Consider the following 20,430-nt stretch of genomic DNA (forward strand, 5'->3'; position numbering starts at 1 on the left):
TTCCTTTATTGAGGTATTGCTCACTTATTTCATCTTCCCTATCTCAACTTTTTTTTTTTTTTGCAATTAACTTTGTTTTTTATAAATTACTACCAGTCACAATTATGCCACATATATGATTTAAAATTCTTGCTCCCTTATAATTCTTGCTTTCAGTTACGTCCTTCCCTGTGTATAGAGAAGTCAAACATGCTCTTGCCAACCCTTCTTTCTTACATGGTATATATATGGAATCTCAGACATTCCATACATTATCTCCACCTGCTTTCAACATAATAGGAACAGTGCATGTGTCCATCATAGGAATCTACATACCTAACCATCTAATGACATTCTGATTCAAAACTCGTAATAAAAAAAAGGGAAAAATACACAAAGAAATGCAATGAAATTTCTTTCATCTTGACATCAAAGAATCAGATAGGACCAGGGTAGCTTCCAATTCATAAAACCATTAACAGTACATATATCAAAGCGAGTTTACTGCCAAAAACTACCAAGTACTACTACTATTACTACTACAGTACTAACATCAGTCTCACCACACAGTATGCCAATAAATTTATGGGCCTGCCCTTTATTGGGCAGGCCTACTACAGTGCTTCTCTCTAATATTTGCATATTCTTGTATTAATTACACCTAACTATATTGTGCTTTATTGTCCTACCACCAGTTTGATCTATTATCTTTGACAAGACCAGCTGCACAGGCAAAATATTGTCTAACTAAAGTTTCCAATTCTTGCTTGCTAGAACCTCTGCATTAGCTGAATTTAGTTTTACAATGTCCTGTTGTCTAGTTATAAAACTATTCAAATAGTTAATTTCAACAGTTATTATTAATAGCTACATGAGGTTATATAATTTTTATTTTTAAGTGAATATCTTACTGAAACTTTTATTATTTATCATTATAGAGTATGCACAGTTAATTAATAAACTATAGGTTTTCTGATTGAAAAGTTAACCAATCATTTCTCCAATATTGCAGAGGCAACTTAACAACGAGAATTGTATGGAGTATCTTGATTGAAGTGGTCGTGTTCGTGTTCACTGTGATCTTAGCCATGATTGACTCGACGGATTGGCCGGGTGTCTTCTTCTGGATAACTATTTCTTCAGTTGTCATCCTTAATAGTAAGTTTGCATTAGCTCTACTAACATTAATTTGTCAATGAAGAGTTTGTAATTGTATAATACATTTTTAATAGCAGGAATACTGGAAAGTAGTTATTGAAATGTCTTATTTATCATAATTTAAATGCAACACATTGAAAATTGGGATCTAGTTGTTATGCCTGTATATAAATCACCATGTATTACTTCCCAGCAGATCAGAGACTATCTATTGAAAATCGAGTGCTTTCTTGAAAACCTATCGTACCTGGCTCCAAATATCCTTTTACTTGGTGACTTAAGGCATGATGGAATTTGGCAAATACAGATGCTACTCATTTGATGATGGTTCGACTTACAATATTTCGAATTTATGATGGTACAAAAATGATGCACATTTGTACTGTACAATACTGTACATTTACTGATAAGATAAACTTTATTTACTTTTCACTACTGTTATTTAGTTAATTAATTAAAGTAAAAGGACACAAGTGCAACTAATGTGACATTTTATTGTGGCAACGTTTCGCTCTCCAGGAGCTTTATCAAGCCATTACAAACAATACATGGACACAGAGGGTATATAAAGGCTCTGAGTGAGGTGCAATACTAGTGAGGTACCATTTCGATGTTCACTAGTGGTAGTAGTAGTAGTAGTAGTGACAAAAGTAATACAATATGGTAGAGCAATTAATTCGTACATGAGTAAAAGGATATAAAAGCTATTACTTGGGTAACATAAAAATAAGTTGGACAAATATAGACTGGAAAGAGGCAGGCAGTTTCAGTGTTCACTCTCTGTAATGTGCTTTGTGTAGTATAACAGGAGAGACTATGTGATGGCAAGAATCCTCCTGAAAACAGTAAACCCTGCCATCACATAGTCTCTCCTGTTATACTACACAAAGCACATTTGTAGATGAATGGTTCAGAGAACCGACATGTTGATAAATTTTATCAACAAAGCACATTACAGAGAGTGAACACTGAAACTACCTGCCTCAGTCTATATTTGTCCAACCTATTTTTATGTTACCCAAGTAATAGCTTTTATATCCTTTTACTCATGTACGAATTAATTGCTCTACCATATTGTATTACTTTTGTCACTACTACTACTACTACTACTACTACCACTAGTGAACATCGAAATGGTACCTCACTAGTATTGCACCTCACTCTGAGCCTTTATATACCCTCTGTGTCCATGTATTGTTTGTAATGGCTTGACAAAGCTCTTGGAGAGCGAAACGTTACCACAATAAAATGTCACATTAGTTGCACTTGTGTCCTTTTACTTTACATATTGTCGGTAATTCTACCAACTTTATTACAGTTAATTAATTGTTTGTTTATTTATTTATTCAGTAACAGTAGTTATTTATTTACTTATTTATGTGTCATGAACAGTCTCACATTATTGAATTATTAGGATTCTGCAGAACTTTACCTTAAACCAGCAGGTAGTGGAAGTAACCAGACTAGGGAATAAACTTGACCTTGTATTCTCAAATAATACAGATCTGGTCTGGGATGTAATGGTGTCAAAGATGGCAGACTCAAACCACAACCTAATCAAGGTTTAGACGTGCATAGACACTGGTTTATAACAGTGAAATACCGTTAAACATTAGAGGGTAATACAACAAATTTAATTTAAACATTAGAACATCAGCTGCAAATAACTCCATTGTGTCCTTACCGATATATGCTGGGAAGATGATATGACAAACAAGGATTTGAAGCAGGATTGGGGGTGGGGGAGTTAGCTCAGCATCACTTGAATACTGCATTCTCCAGACATAAACCAGTGGGGTCGTAAAAAGGATCAATATTTCCTTCAGTATTTCCCCCATTATTTCCAATATGGTACTTGTTTGTTACCCAACGGTTGTGCATCACAGCCAAGAAAAGATATTTTGGAAAACCCCAGTCATGTGCTGGAATGTTATATCCTGTCTAAGAAAGCTTTCTGGCTCTGAGTATATGAAACTCCAGTACCTGCTGGATGTATTTAAATGTTGAATAAAAGGTATCTATGTGCCTAATGATGTTAACTAAAATAAATCTGTTAATTGCTTGAGTTATACTGATTTTTCCCATGTCTTTGTCTCTGAGTGTATAAAAATGACTTACTTTGGCCTAGGTTTTCATATATATTGATGCTGTTTACTTACATTGGCTTATATTGCATTTATTATGAGCTCTGAGAGTTAAATAATCATTTTAATGTATGATATACTTTTGAGGTGTACTTTGTATGAGTTTTAGTCTTTATGAAAATGGTACAAATACAGGTATGAAGATAATGCTTAAGCGAGACTAATAAGAATATAGAGTAGATAAATGTATTCTAAGTAAGATTCTAATACAAATAAATTTCTCCACAGTTGCTAATGGCATCTACCAAAATACAGTATATGGCATGGCAGCAAGGCTTCCCTTCTCATACACGGGCGCTGTGGTTCTAGGCTCCGTAAGTTGATAAAACATTTAGATTATCTTTACAAATTTGAAAATTAAAACATTTTGTGGATATTCACATTTTCACATTTTGGTTTTGCTATGTAATTTATGAAATTTGCAGGAATTGTAACAAAGAGGCATATTCTTTTCACAATTCAGAATTGTGGCAACTTTTTCTGTTGTTTGTTTCATAAAATCTTCTCTAACCTGCTTTCATATCCTTTATAAAATTTGTATCTTCCATCAAACCTATTTTCAAAATTTTTAGTTTGTAGTTTATGCTGTGTATACTTTGTGACATGTTTAAATATCCATATTGACTTTTAACTAGACTAAATACAAATATGAATAATGGTATGCTGCTACCACTCAAATTCTAAGTATATTCTGGGCTATTCTTAGTATAAGGTCTTCAAGATTTAAATGAGAAATATTTCTCTTGCATTTACATCATGCAGGTGTACCTTGCTTTATAGAGTACATGTGTTTCAGATCATGGCAGCTGTACTAAGATCAATCAAGCCCTCAGCATTCAGATCTATATATTTAGACTGTTTAATACGTTTTTGCAAATACTGATCCCATACATTGAATGTGTTATTGCACATACAGAATTACTGATACAAATTGATCATCACAAAACAGCATATTCACGTAAAACAAACTAGCATAATGCAAGAGGAACTTGTATTTTTATTCATACTTTTACCACTTTACAGAAATTCACTACCACTTTATAGGAACTCATTGTAGTATCCTGTAGTCAAAAAGGGAAGTCATATATGTGTACTTCTTTCTTCTTTAAGTTGTGTGTGTTGTAAGAGGTGATAAAAATGCCAAGAGCAAGGGGCTAGTAATCCCATCTCCTCTGTAAATTACTAAATTTAAAAGAAGAATCTTTTATTGTTCTTTTTAGGTCACCCTGCCTCGGTGGGATATGACTAGTTTGTTGAGAAGTATATATATTTAAAACTTCAAATACATGTATAGTTTTAGTGTACTACTGGGGTGTTAGTATGCACTTAATTTTTTTTGTATTTTTGCATGCATGTGTGAACTCGTGCATCATGAATTCTGACTCATTGTCATACATTTCAGAACATCAGTGGAACATTTACTGCTGTGATTAATATTATTGCTATAGCCATGGCACCAAACATCAGAACCTCAGCCATCTATTATTTCATCACAGCACTGTTTGTGCTCCTAGCATGCTTTGACACTTACTTTGCTCTACCTCTTAATGTGAGTATCACAACATGCTAACTATTGTATAATTTGGCTAGTAAATTCATTCCCTGTTTTTTAATGACATAACCTATACATGAACCAGGACTGTTTTTTTTTTTTATAGAGTGTTTGATAGGAGTGAATGGAGACGAATGGTATTTGGGACGTTACAGTCTGTTGGAGTGTGAGCAGGGTAATATTTAGTGAAGGGATTCAGGGAAACCGGTTATTTTTATATAGCCGGACTTGAGTCCTGGAAATGGGAAGTACAGTGCCTGCACTCTAAAGGAGGGGTTTTGGGATATTAGCAGTTTGGAGGGATATGTTGTGTATCTTTATATGTATATGCTTCTAAACTGTTGTATTCTGAATACCTCTGCAAAAACAGTGATTATGTGTGAGTGAGGTGAAAGTGTTGAATGATGATGAAAGTATTTTCTTTTTGGGGATTTTCTTTCTTTTTGGGCCACCCTGCCTCGGTGGGAGATGGCCGACTTGTTGAAAAAAAAAAAATATAAACTAGAAGGGATTTGGGGAAAGTGGTTAGCCAGATTTGAATCCTGGAGGTGGGAAGTAGATATTGACAGTGAGGGAGCGAGTGATGATGAAAGTGATTTTTCTTTTTCTGGTCACCCTTCCTTGGTGGGAAATGGGTGATGTGTTTAAAGTAAAAAAAGAACTAGAACTGTTTATTATACCCCATAGTCTTCCACATTACTTTGTCTTATTGACAGAACTCTTATTGGTGGAAAAATACATAAAATGTAAACACTAGGACATTTCATTGGAAACTTTTCAGCACCAGTAAAATGTTGGCATTTTGTGTCTTTTCCAACAACCTGTTGGTATCACATACCATTTTTACCAGAACTTATTGTTTATGTCGTATGTGAATGGTATATGATACCAACATGATGAAGAATTAGACACGTGCAACATGTGGGAATGGTAAAACATCTACAAATTAAAGATATCCAGATGTTGTATATGTCTAATTCTCCATTTTATTGTTTAAGCAGAACATGACATCTCATAGTCATAATGTATGCACAGAAGAAATCTTAACCTATACAACATTCTTGTTTTATTTAGTATTGAATATTACCTAATAATATCTTTGAAGTATTGGCAGTATGTACAAGCAATGAGATAATGAATACTGTGTTTGATATTGTAAGTACTACATTGACAAATTTTGTAAACTTTACAGTGTTTGACTAAAAGTAAATTTCCTTCTGCAGCGCTTTTTCAGGTATCATGAGGCACTCTATGAAAGAGCCCAAAAAGCGGCAAAGAGAGATCCCAGCAAACCCAAAGTACCTTATTGGCAAATCTTCAGAAAAGCATCACCTCAGCTTTTCAATGTTTTCATGGTCTTTTTTGTCACACTTGCTGTCTTCCCAGCTGTAATTGCAGGTATGTTGTATTGATGTATAGACTGTCTTAATACTTATTTGTGAACACTACTTGTGAAGTGTCAATACGTACAGACAACTGACAAGTTGATAAATTGACACATGCAGCACTTGGGTATCTTTACTGTGGAAGCATTTTGCCACACAGTGGCTTCACCAGTCCAATACAAAGAAGAATGGTGAAGATCAAAAGGAGTTTGAGGTAATCGTTCCCTCAAACTCCTTCTGGTCTTCACCATTCTTCTTTGTAATTTACTGATGAAAGCCACTGTGTGGTGAAACATTTCCACAGTAAAGATACCCAGGTGTTGCACATGTGTCTAATTTATCAACTATTTGTGAAAACTGTAGTGTTCAATTTTCTAGTGGTTGTAGCATTTACTACCTCTTCTTGGTTCACATTCCAGTATTCCAACACTGAGGGAAAACTTTCTTCTCTGTTCATAATTGTGGCTTCTTGTTCTCTCCTTTGATGGTACTAAGAGTGCTTGATCTCTCTCTTTTGATCTTATACATGGTTATCATAGCTCCTCATTTGTCTTCTATTAAACTCTGGGAGTCATTTTGCATCATATCCTACTCTATCTTCATCATATTTCTGTTGATGCAGACTATACACTGCCACTGCATATTCTAAATTTGCTTAGCTCATGAGTTAGGGCACGTGAGGCATTGATTACATATGTATATGTTGTTCCTTTCTTTCCCAGCATCTGCTGTAGTACAATTGTTTGTGTTATCTGCTTCTGATTTTTATAATAAACTGTTTAATACCATTTTCATATACAGTGGACCCCCGCATAACGATGGCATCACATAGCGATTTTTCCGCATACCGATTACTTTTATCGCAAAATTTTTGCCGCGCATACCGATTAAAAACCCGCTTACCGATTTTCGTCCGAGACGCGTCCAATGTGCCCTCAGCCAGCCTCACATGTGCCGGCCGTCCCATTGTTTACCAGCCAGCCTCCGCGGTAACATCCAAGCATACACTCGGAATATTTCGTATTATTACAGTGTTTTCGGTGCTGTTTCTGGAAAATAAGTGACCATGGGCCCCAAGAAAGCTTCTAGTGCCAACCCTGTGGTAAAAAGGGTGAGAATTAGTATGGAAATTAAGAAAGATTTTGAAGGGTTTGGGGCTAACCCTGAGAAGCCTATGCCAGTTGTGGAATCCATTGTGCCTACTTCAAAGATTAAGGAAATGTGTGCACAGTGGGTTGAACTGCAAACCTTTATAGATGAAAATCACCCTGACACAGCTGTTGCAAGCCGTGCTGGTGACTATTTCAATGACAATGTTGTGGCCCATTTTAGACAAATCGTAAAGGAACGGGAGGTACAGAGCTCTATGGACAGATTTGTTGTGCGACAGAGGTCCAGTGACTCTCAAGCTGGTCCTAGTGGCATTAAAAGAAGAAGGGAAGTAACCCCGGAAAAGGACTTGCTACCTCAAGTCGTAATGGAAGGGGATTCCCCTTCTAAACAGTAAGAAGATAATGCTCTCCCCTCCTCCCATCCCATCAATCATCACCAGATCTTCAATAAAAGTAAGTGTCATTTAATTGTGCATGCCTTTTTCAGTTTGTGTGTATTAAAATTAACATTTCATGTGGTAAAAAAAAATTTTTTTCATACTTTTGGGCGTCTTGCACGGATTAATTTGATTTCCATTATTTCTTATGGGGAAAATTCATTCGCATAACGATTATTTCGCATAACGATGAGCCCTCTTGCACGGATTAAAATCGTTAACCGGGGGTCCACTGTACTGTACAGTACACAATAAAACACATTGCAAAACTCTTCCTTTGTAATCCTGCATTTTATTCTGTATTTTTTTTTTTTTTTTTGTAATCTAATCATTATTATTTTACTCTTATCAAAGTGTGTTTAATGAATACGTAAATAAAAATATTAGAATTAGTTGGAAAATGGCACAGCACTGAGTGGTTTAGTCACTTGTAAAAATATTAATCTTCTCCATTTTACTTCCTTTCCAGATACTTGTAGAACTGAAGAAAACTTCCCAGTGCCACCAAAATATTTCCAGGCTATAACCTGCTTCCTTACATTCAATATCTTTGCCATGCTTGGAAATATGCTTCCAGGACTCTTTACCTGGGTAAGTCAAGTATCTTTTTTTTTTTTTCACATTATTTAGATGGTGGGCAAATTATCTGGCTCCTGTAGGAAGGAATTCTCTCTAGGTTTCTTGTGACGTAAGATGCTCAGGCATGCTAGTGGCTTTGTTTGTGCTTAACAACAATTTATAAAATGTAAATAACACATTGTGACTTTTGCAAAGAAATAAAAATTTGTATTTGTATTGTATTTGAATAAATGGATAGATTTCAAAAGGAGTGGGGATATTTGCAGTTTTGAACTGAATCATCAGTGCCACTTTGGCAAGATAGTGATAGCATGAATAATGGTGAAAGTGTTTCTTCTCTTTTGGGCCACCCTGCCTCAGTGGGAGATGGCCGGTTTGTTGATAAAAACTAAAATCAAAATTAAATTTTTAAGGTTCAAATTCAGTATGAAAGTTGAGAATACTGTGCTCTGTGAATTACTAGAGAGATCTGTTTGTAATTTTGGAAGCAATACTATGCTATGAAAACTTCCAGTCACTAGTGTCCAAAATTATAAATGTTTTTATTTACATGTGGTAGCTGTTAGAGGCTATGCATTGGCTTGGGGGTGGTAGGGTGAGCGAAACAGCAGGGGAAATTTGTTTTGGCTAGTCGCATTTGTTGCGTTACGCAACATCTGTATCATCGTTGTATTGCAGTTATAAACAATTCTTTAGTATTATGAAACTAAATATTGTACTACAACTGTATTACAGTGGTACCTTGACTTACGAGTTTAATTCGTTCCGTGACCAAGCTCGTAACTCAATTTTCTTGTAGTATATCAAATCAATTTTCCTCATTGAAATTAATTGAAATGCCATTAATCCGTTCTAGCCCCCAAAAAACCACCCCAATTTTTTGGGGTATGGGTTTTTAAATAAGAAAAATGTATTTATAAATAAGAAATATTGTATATTCCGCCCACTACCATCTCTACTACACCCACCACCCTCACTACTCCACCCACCATAATCACTACTCCATCCACCACCATTACTACTCCACCCACCACCATGACAACTCCACCCACCACTATCACTACTCTACCTACCACCATCACTACTCCACCCACCACTATTACTACTCCACCCACCACCATGACCACTCCACTGATCACCATGACTACTCCACCAACCACTGTAAGTACTCCACCCACCTTAATGTTTCTGGAAAAACCTCTGAGAGTTGAAATAGAGGTTACCTCCTCCCTGGATTTATACGAGAACCAAACAAGGGACGAAGTGCCTCACTGCAGTCTGGGATTAGTGTGGGAGTATTACTCTTCCAGTTATGTTTTGGAAGAGCATGTGGGACGGGACGAAGTACCTGACATTCCTCTGGGTACAGAGTTGGATTTGGCCTCAGATACACCGCCAACCAGTGGCGGAGTATCTGAAGCTCACTCATGACTCAGATTTTGGCTCACAACTCAAAACAAAAAATCAACCAAGCGACGGCTCGTAACTCGGAAAACTCGTAAATTAGGGTACTCGTAAGTCAATGTACCACTTTACAGTATATTTTGACATGTAAAAATAAATTTTCTAGATATGACCAAGTAAGTTAAGAAATTTAAATGGTGTTGCATACATTTGCTAAGTCCCTTGGATGGAGAATGTTTTAATATATAAACATTTACTGTATAGTATTTTTCTACCTGTGTTTGTATTTTCTGTAAATTTGAAAAAAAAAATTTCCTCACTCTTTCAGCCTAGCCCAAGATTCCTCTGTATTCCTGTACTTCTGAGACTCTTCCTTATCCCAGCATTTGTATTGTGCCACTTTTATCCAGTTAATGTGGACAGGATTATGCCAGTCCTTATAGACTCAGATTGGGCATACTGGGTATTGACTGCCATTTTGGGCATAACCTCAGGTTACTACTCTTCCTTGGCAATGATGTACTGCCCAAGGTATGTATCTATTGTTTTTCATTGTATATCAAGTAAATTGTTGATTAATGCAAGCATTACCTTGCCAAATATTGGTATTAGCTCTAAAAGTAGCATTAAATGATATGAAGAACTTATGGGGAATACGTATAAGATTACATTCCAAATGCCTCCAAATTTGTCATTTTTTATTTCTTTTTTATTTTCTATGTTCCACTATGTGAAAAGTACTACAGTTTATCTTACATTCTGTTAATTATTACTTGAAACATTTGGTAGTTGTGAGGAGGTTAATGTGGGTCTGTTGGTCCAAGTTGGATATGGTGAGGTTTATTTTCTGAGATACACTTATACATGTAAACTTTGTTACAATAAAAGCCACATTAACTTACCAAATTGTACCAACCAAATAGATGTTTGCTGTACCTCAACTGCATCTTTGTATTTAAACACTTATTTACACATTTTTATCAATTGCCAACATATTCGTTTTAGAAATAGTATACCTAGAGTGGTTACACCACTGTTTGAAAAAATGCTGATGCGTAATTACAATGTATTTTTGATAATATATGATACTTGTTTACTAACCTTTCAGTTTAATAATCGAAATAAAGTCGTTGTTGTCTTCTACTGAAGTATTGAGAATTCTTTATATTGATGTATTGAGTATTCTTTAAACATTTAATGCCAGTGTTTTAAATAAATTTAATTTTTTTTTTTCAACAAGTCGGCCGTCTCCGACCAAGGCAGGGTGACCCAAAAAGAAAGAAAATCCCCAAAAAGAAAATACTTTCATCATCATTCAACACTTTCACCTCACTCACACATAATCATTGTTTTTGCAGAGGTGCTCAGAACACAACAGTTTAGAAGCATATACGTATAAAGATACACAACATATCCCTCCAAACTGCTTAATATCCCAAAACCCCTCCGTTAGAGTGCAGGCATTGTACTTCCCATTCCCAGGACTCAAATCTGGCTATATAAAAATAACCGGTTTCCCTGAATCCCTTCACTAAATATTACCCTGCTCACACTCCAACAGATCATCAGGTCCCAAATACCATTCACTCCCATCAAACACGCTCCTGCACGCCTGCTGGAAGTCCAAGCCTCTCGCCCACAAAACCTCCCTTACCCCTTCCTTCCAACCTTTTCTGTATAATATTTACACCACACATTGCCTTTAGACAGGACATCTCCACTGCCTCCAACTGCCTCCTCGCTGCTGCATTCACAACCCAAGCTTCACACCCATATAAGAGTGTTGGTACTACTATACTTTTATACATTCCCTTCTTTGCCTCCATAGATAATGTTTTTTGACTCCACATATACCTCAACGCACCACTCACCTTTTTTCCCTCATCAATTCTATGATTAACCTCATCCTTCATAAATCCACCCGCCAACACGTCAACTCCCAAGTATCTGAAAACATTCACTTCTTCCATACTCCTCCTTCCCATTTTGATATCCAATTTTTCTTTATCTAAATCATTTGATACCCTCATCACCTTACTCTTTTCTTTGTTCACTTTCAACTTTCTACCTTTACACACACTCCCAAACTCATCCACTAACCTTTGCAATTTTTCATAGTTATATAAATTTTGGAAAACATTAGTAATGTAAGGAAACTACTGTCTAGTGAATATGACTTGCTAAATCTAGCTTAGCAGGAACAGTAGGAGGCAGGGGCTGGGTACATTGATCATAGCCCAGTGAGCAAATTATGAAAATCTACAGTGTGGACTACCAACATTTTGCTCCTAAATTGGTGCTATGCTGATTCTTTCATACTTTATGGCACATAATATTAAATTTCTTTTTAGTCTGTGCCCATGGTGAAAGCTTGAATAAAGTTAACAGTTGCACAGTTTTAAACAAGTCAAAGTTATCAATATGTCTGTATTCAAAAGTTATAAAATTTGTGACCTGATGTAACAGTCATGAAATATATGTATATATATGTATATATATATGTATATATATTATTTTCATATAGTCGGACTTGAGTCCTGGAAATGGGAAGTACAATGCCTGCACTTTAAAGGAGGGGTTTGGGATATTGACAGTTTGGAGGGATGTGTTGTGTATCTTTATACATATATGCTTCTAAGCTGTTGTATTCTGAGCACCTCTGCAAAAGCAGTGATAATGTGTGAGTGTGGTGAAAGTGTTGAATGATGATGAAAGTATTTTCTTTTTGGGGATTTTCTTTCTTTTTTTGGGTCACCCTGCCTCGGTGGGAGACAACCGACTTGTTGAAAAAAAAAAAAAAATTACTTAGTTATTAGAATAGTTGTTGATTATCATAAAAAAATTGCACTTTTAACAATGTAATTTTCATCAAAATTCCATAAGTTTTTGTTTCTGTAAATTTTAGGACTGTGCAGCCCGAACATGCTCCTGTTGCAGGCATGATGGGAGCTGCATCCCTCATTACTGGAATCTTCACCGGCATAGTTTTCCAGGTAAGTTTATGATACGTTTATGATAAGGTACCTCCTCCAGGTAGCAGGTATCGTATCATAATGACGTGTTGCTCCTGTTTGGTAAGACAAGAGCAGTATTTAAAATATCTTTTTGAGCAATTAGGAAGGCAGTCATTGCATTTGTCTAGTCTGAACTTTCCTAATACATTTTTTTCCCTGTAAGTACATTTATGGATCAATAAACAATTTTTTATTAATTCCTTCTTTCTTTCAACGCACTGGCCGTATTCCACTGAGGCGGGGGTGGCCCAAAAGGAAAAACAAAATTTTCTCCTTTTACATTTAGTAATATATACAGAAGGGGGGGTACTAACCCCTTGCTCCTGGCATTTTAGTCGCCTCTTACAACATGCATGGCTTACAGAGGAAGAATTCTGTTCCACTTCCCCATGGAGATTATTATTTATTTATTTTTTTAACAAGCTGGCCGTCTCCCACCGAGGCAGGGTGAATTATTAATTGTGTGTAATAAAAAAAAAAATGCGTAAACTACCCTACTTAGTGATTTGGTTAGTTTCATGCATTATTCACTTCAAAACTGCTGGCCAGTAATATTGTGTCAGATGATTGTGGCATTAGATTTACACACACAAGTACAGTACTATGGCATACTGTAGAATCAAGAGCTTAAAGTGAAGCTAGCTCTGTAGTTAAGAGGTAGTGGTGCTCAGTGCACACCAGACATTGTAATTGAAGTATGGCATAGCTGACAAGTGGTAAAAATACACATACAGGCCTTATATACGTGAAACGTCTTAGTACTGTATGTTACAGTATGTCTTAACAAGCCAGATATATTTATAGTGCTTTTACTTTTGATATACCTATGATGAGTTCTGAGGTGCTTGCCTGGTCAACTAGGCTCTATATAGAATATCTTGTTTATGTAAATGTTTGTTTTGTATTAAACATCTAATGAAGAATATTTGAAAAATGTAGTAAAATGTATAATTATTAAAAACAATTTTGTCTGTTTTCTTCCAGATTGTGTGTACTTGGGCAGTGACAAACATTTCCTTTGAAATTCCTGGATATCACTTTCCTATGCGGAACTGTACGAATCGGGTTAGCTAGAAAATGGAATTAAAATATTTTGTGATGTTTTAATTAAGTTAGTTTGATTTGCGAGTGTTGATTTCAAGCCTTACTCTAGTGTTATAGAAATGTTTCTCAGAGACTAAGGGAAAGATTCTAAGCAAGCTGTGTAAGGCTTCAAATTACTGATATCATGCTAATAACACAGGTGACTGTTTGTTAGTTAGTCTTTCAAAGATGTTAGGGAGACTTTTTTTTTCATTTCAGAAGACTCAAGTCACAGTTAAGATAACTTAGGAAGGCTTGTATACAGATCTTTTGATATTTGACTGCACAGTAATGGGTCCACTGTATGTATATTAGAAAGATCTCTCAAGTCATCATGCTCAAAAGAACCCATCAGAGCACCGTGTTCCTTGATCAACATAATAAGTGTAAGCACCCTTGTTTCATTTTTACTGAGCTCCTGAAGGCATGAACGGGTCAATTTGTATAGTTCCAACTTGACAGTAAAGACGGTGACTTTTTAAGTGCTTATATAATAAAAGGAGATGTAAAATTAATCAGATTCGTAGTCAGGGTAATTTTTTACACTAATATTTTGGATATTGTTTTTTTTTATCTGTAGTTAGTTAATTTCAAGGCTGAGATGATATGAATGAACTTCTTTTTTAGATTTTAATAGATAAACAATTTTTACTTTGTAAATATAAATATTTTCAATATTTGGATGACTGTTTTAGACATTATTTTTTAATGTACTGATAGCAGTATGTACAGCATCTAAGCCTCACAGAGCAATTATGAAGACTAAGTTTAGAATGTTAATTTGCAACCAAAACTGTTTATTGTATCTTGTTATAATGACTGTTAATATAAATTATGTAACACTAACATATGAAGTACTGCAATGTCTCATCATTTGCTTTATACAGTATATATATACAGGTAAGTATTTGTAAAATTGACAAATTTATGACTTTTGGAAAATATGTCAAGCAAAAGAAAATAATTTTGGTGAAGTGTCTCAGTACCTTTACGAAGCAGATGACCTTATCGTGCAAGGCTCACCTTTATCATATCACAGTATTTATATGGCCACTTCTTTATCCCACTTTAGAATTACCCACATACACAAAAAAATAATTACACTTGTGTATACACTTGTACACACATGGGTCAGGGGATGATACTCCGACCTCTGCAACCATAAGTAGAATACACACACATACATGGAATAAAAGATATTCTGGGTTATAGATGGTAAACAAAAATAGGCACTTTACCAGCAATGGCACAGGAGTCTGAGGGCATGGTTGAAAATTACACACACAAATGAGCAGTGGGGCTGTCAGAAATTATTTCACCAGAGGAGTGATGAAGAAGAGGAATGAATCATTCAATAACAGTGCAAATTTAATACAGGGATGTAAAAACTGATACAGCGCTACAAAGACATCTCATGTGGCTGTCAAAATTGAGAGGCAGTGATACAAATACTGGGAAGAGTGGTACAAAGAGTATATAGAACGAAGGCAAAATTTCTTATCATGAGTTATTAGATTCACAATGAAATTGGGAGAATTGGGATGACATAAACAGTCAGAAACAGAAATTGGAAAGTTTCATGAGCCAACATTGTTAAAGATATCACAAGGATGCTACAAATGGACAAATAGCAAGACTTGACTCAGACTTCCCTCTAAGGAAAGTGGAAGTAAAGAAAATTTATGAGGAACTTCTACAAGCCAGTGACCACAGGGATGAGAGAGTTGTGAATGGAGTATAGTGGGAATGAGAATTGGAAGGTAAGGCAGTACATAAGGTGGTGGTGAGGTTACTGAAGATGTGCAAGTTAGCTGCAGTAAAATTTATATCAGCAAGGAGAAGGAGAATACAAAGCAAGAGAACCTATGTTTAAAAACAGTTTAGTGAGCCTAAAAGTAAAAGGGCATGGAAGATGCACATAATGAAAAACTAAACAGAGAGCTGGGAAAAGCTATGTAAGGATTAGAAGGGAAGCAGGAAAATATTATAGATAAGGCCATAACAGAACCAAAGATGATCCACAGCCATATAAGATGGAAGATGATAGCAAAGAGACCAGTAATAACACTGGATGAGGAGGAAAGTAAACAGACAGTGGAGGCAAGTAAGTACACTAATTGCAGAACTGAAGAGAAGATTCAAGTACCGGTTGGTCTGCCAAGGAGTCGGGGACACCCAAAGAGGGACAGAAAGGGAGAGTCTACAAAGACTATTCAAAAATAGAACAATATAGGAAGAAATTGGAAAGTTGATAAGAAAGTCAAATATGTACAGTACAGCCTCTCCTTACTCGTTTGCCAACGCCTTGGACTTACGATGGGCTCTCTGACCAGTATGCATACCTATATGATGTATATTAGAGCTGATTTCTTCTATTCTTTATTATATTATTCAGTATACTACTGTATAAACATTTAAAAATATACCAGAAATGTTATAAATGGTGCAAAGGTGACATTAAAATAATATCAAAGATAGATGATACAAGCCCACTACCATTGGAGTATGCTCCTCACTTAGCGCTGAATTTGTTTACCATTGTTGTTTTAGGAATGGAACTCCATCATTAAGTGAGGAGAGGCTGCACTATGAAAGCAGCAGGATCAGAATTACCAATTGTGAGAAAAAGCGCAGGAACTGTGCAATCCCATTTGAAGTTTTAAACAAGTAAATGGAAAGTGAAAAAGCTGCTAATGTGATCTTAATATACACAAAAAAAGGAAAATGGAAAAAGTAGATAACTTTCACTGACTGGTATACTGGCTATGATTACAGAAAAAGTAATATAAAAGAATGTTAGAGCATCTGCAAGGGATTAGAGATTGTAAATTCTGTCTTTCGAATCTCTTGCTTCTAATACAGAATAATGGAAAGAAGTAGGAAAGACAGGAAGAAAGTGACAACATATTCAGAGACTGTGTGAAAGTATTTGATGCAATACCACACTTGAGGCTGATACAAGAATTGGAAAAGCAGGAGAGAGTAATGGGAAAAATGCTAAAGTGAATACAGAAATATCTGCAGAATAAAAAACAGAGTAGGTATCATTGGGGGCAAAGGTAACTAGTGGAATACTCAAAGGATCAGTGGTTGAAACCCTGCTGGTGGAAACTGAATACAACATATATGCTATATTTGTTTCCTGATAATCGAAGATTAATTGAGAAAGGTAGCACCCAGAAAGGATAGGGAATTATTTAAAGATTACTTACACAACCTGGAAGTATGTTTGGGAAAGGCTAAAGAATTCACTCCTGACAAATGCAAGATAATGAAAATGAGGAAGAGAGGAAAGCCAGATATGGAATATGACCTGGAAGAGAGATATTACAAACACTGTACAAGGAGAAAGATCTGGGAATAAGCATTACACTAAGCATATCACCAGAAGTACATATCAATCATGCAAAATTAGCTAACCTAGGAACTTATTCTTTTTTTAAGGACCCTTGACAGAATTATTTTGGACAGTATACTTCGTATATAAGGCCTGTCTTTTAAAGTGTGCAGTGAAGGCATGGAGGGTGCATCTGATCAAGCACCAAAAGTCTGCAATGAGAGTAGTGCTAAAACTGAGGGTAATGGACTACAAAGAGGGACTAAATCCAGTGGTCCTAGAAAAGAGTACCAGGAGAACATGCTCTTGACAACAAGTATCCAGGGCACTTGGTGTGGATATGGAAAGGATGTCTGAGATGCGAAGAGATACAGCCAAGGAATGAAGATGCCAACTAAGACAAAGATAAGCCTCAGTGTCTTTAATAAGTACAATACATTTTCATCCTCATTATGGTAGAGACAAGCACCATATACAGTTTCAAGAGTAGGTATGATTGGGCCCTGGAGGTCAAGAAATCGGTGAATACACTTGATAGAATTTAAGAGGCACGGCCAAGAATTATGAATCGACCCCTGCAAACACAACTAGGCAAGTACAATTACAGTAGGCGAGTACACACCCAAGTATACTTATTTTTCTTAAATTATTTTTCATTGTTCTTATTAAATCATAAAATGAGTGTGTAAATACATACTGTACAGTAGTTTTATTTACCAGTTTAAAGTTACAGGACTAGACCTATGTTTTTGTTGTCCTGTGTTCTTTGTTTAATATGTCATATGCAGTAATTTCTTGAATATTCCATTGTTTTTAGTATTTATTATGTTTTGAATCCCATTCCAGTAGTCTACTTCAATTTGATAATAGTAAGTGTACTGTGACTCATAAATAGTTTCCTTAATATATTATAAAATCATTCATTTATCTTGCCCATTTTCTTCTTCATATTTTTAATATTTTTAATATGCATTTACTATTAAAAAGAGTTTTATATTTTTGTTTTGGATTTCCATCACCATTTCTTTTTTTAATTCACTGCTGTAGTTTCTTTTACTAATATTTACAATCCTCCTCATTTCTTAAATATGTCTTAAGGTTTTCTAGCTTGGTTTTGTCTAGATTCACCATGTCATATTTCTTATTTATGTCCATTACTTCTTAGAATTTTTGAGATACGTACTTCATTTATACAATATTTGTATATACAGTACTGTAAAATTTCTAGAAATTTGCCCGAATAAATAATCTGATGCATAGAAAAGAATTAATTTTAGCCTTACTTCTTGTGTCATTTACCCTGTTAGTAGTTACCATATAGTCCTTCACATATATACTTTCCTCCTTTAATAGGTCTTTGAATGTAGCCTTACTGTTTTGGTATGTACTTGCCTTTTTGTTGTAATTCATCCTTATACTTGACCAGTGTTGCTTGTTCATATCCTCATCATGCTTGTCAGTTTTTCTCTGTCTTGCTACTTGTCTTTTATTGTTGGAATCATCTAAGCATTTTGTCATCTCACTCATTTCATGTTTATCTCTCTCTGTTCTCAATATACTGTATTTCTGAGAGAACATATGAAAAAAAACATGGTTACTTTGTCTTCATTGATTATGTTCTTTCATAGCTCGTGACTGTTTGCTATTGTCTTTGTTAACCATTGCCTTTGTTAACTATCTTGGCTGTTCATCTTCATGTTTTCTAAAGTTTTCACTCTGACTACACATAACTTGACTACACTCACACACTCTCACTTTCATATGTACATTTTGTGAATGTATAATAATTTAAGAAAAACCAATGTACTTGGGTGTCCAGATTATTTTCTTTTGAATGCTTAAATATATATATTATTTAAATAGGAATTTGATAAAAATCAATTGATATATATGTATATATATATATATACAGGTATATATATACACAGTAGTTAATGATAGTTTCTGGTATAAATGATGTGTAAATAATTAGGTTAGTTTTGTGGATTGTGAGAAAAGTTACTATGACATTTCATTAGATAAATTAACATTTTGCTACTGTACAGTATGTGAAAATTTAAATAGCTACTTAAAGCCAATTTTGGTATCATTTTATAAATTATTTATGAACATTTTTTTAGCTTTGTGCATATCCTGGGCATTGACTAAAAATGATCCGGGACAAACCGAAACATTGTCGTCATCATCTAGTTTCCATTTTCCAATTTGTGGGTTAGTTGTGAACTAGCAATTTCAGCAAATGTTACACTAAATAAATTTAATTTTATATTACAGTTTAGTAGTAAACTGAACTTTGCAAGACCCCAACTATAGGACCTCAAATGAAAATGCTACAGTTGTAATTTTTATGGTGTCGTTCTTGGTATTAATTCTTAAAAATTCAATTATGTATTGGCCTATATTTGATTTGGTTTAAGCCTTTGCATTTTTATATAAAAAATTTAAGCAACTTTTCATTTACTGAAATTCTTGTTAAAAACACAATAATTTTTGCTATTGTATTAATAAACAGTGACAGATACATTGCAAGAAATTCATAAAATTTTATTATAATATGTAAATGTAATTCAAACTTAGAAGGAATCATTTTGTGCAAATCATTTAAATAATAGTTCTATTAGGATTTGCGGTGCAACCTGTAAAACTCATGTGAGCAGAGTATTTACTTAATTACAATATATATCTTAACTGAACTGTTTTGCATCACTTACTGAGCTTTTATGCCATTTTGCCGATAGCTTCTGTGCCCCTAGAATCTTTTTTACTCTTGTTTAGCTCGCTGTGTTTTAATTGTTGCCATTTCTTTCCTCAGTAACAGCTTGCCTCACATGAGTCAGATTGCCCACAGTCCCTGCTATGGGAAGGTCGTTACTTTCGTCATTTGTGTTTGCCTTTTGCTTTAATATTTTAGTTGCCATTTTTAGTTTTCGAAGTCCACTAAGTGATGCCTTGAGTAGTGCAAAGATTAAAACCGCTCAAGTTTAAGTAAGGCAGTGACTACATGACCGACGAGTATGTACAGTGTGTGCCCGTAGCACCTCTAATGTACTACAGGGTACCTTATATTGCCAAATTATTATTGTTTATACAATTAGTTTATACATGCAGTTGAAATCATTAGGTGTTTCTGCATGCCCATTAATCAGTAATGAAAATTGTTCACTCAAATATAATGCCTATTTTATACATCTGTAATGTCAGTGAGCTAATGAATTTTCCTGTAACTATATAGTAAGTCATATTGAT

General features: G+C 35.0%; 1 protein-coding gene across 2 annotated transcripts in view; it reads left to right on the forward strand.

The window, feature by feature from the left end:
• The window catches only part of Ent2 (Equilibrative nucleoside transporter 2), a 949,180-nt gene extending 931,664 nt beyond the window's left edge, over positions 1 to 17,516 (forward strand). For both annotated transcript variants that reach the window (XM_053794012.2, XM_053794013.2), the window contains 8 exons: positions 992 to 1,137; positions 3,510 to 3,595; positions 4,684 to 4,830; positions 6,057 to 6,231; positions 8,237 to 8,358; positions 10,079 to 10,281; positions 12,656 to 12,743; positions 13,749 to 17,516. In XM_053794012.2, the coding sequence (XP_053649987.2) occupies positions 992 to 1,137; positions 3,510 to 3,595; positions 4,684 to 4,830; positions 6,057 to 6,231; positions 8,237 to 8,358; positions 10,079 to 10,281; positions 12,656 to 12,743; positions 13,749 to 13,838 (1,057 nt within the window). In that variant the 3' untranslated portion in view covers positions 13,839 to 17,516. The remainder of the gene's footprint in view (positions 1 to 991; positions 1,138 to 3,509; positions 3,596 to 4,683; positions 4,831 to 6,056; positions 6,232 to 8,236; positions 8,359 to 10,078; positions 10,282 to 12,655; positions 12,744 to 13,748) is intronic.
• Positions 17,517 to 20,430: the final 2,914 nt, after the last annotated feature.

The sequence above is a fragment of the Cherax quadricarinatus genome, chromosome 56 (genome assembly GCF_038502225.1).
Source record: "Cherax quadricarinatus isolate ZL_2023a chromosome 56, ASM3850222v1, whole genome shotgun sequence".
Classification (NCBI taxonomy): domain Eukaryota; kingdom Metazoa; phylum Arthropoda; class Malacostraca; order Decapoda; family Parastacidae; genus Cherax; species Cherax quadricarinatus.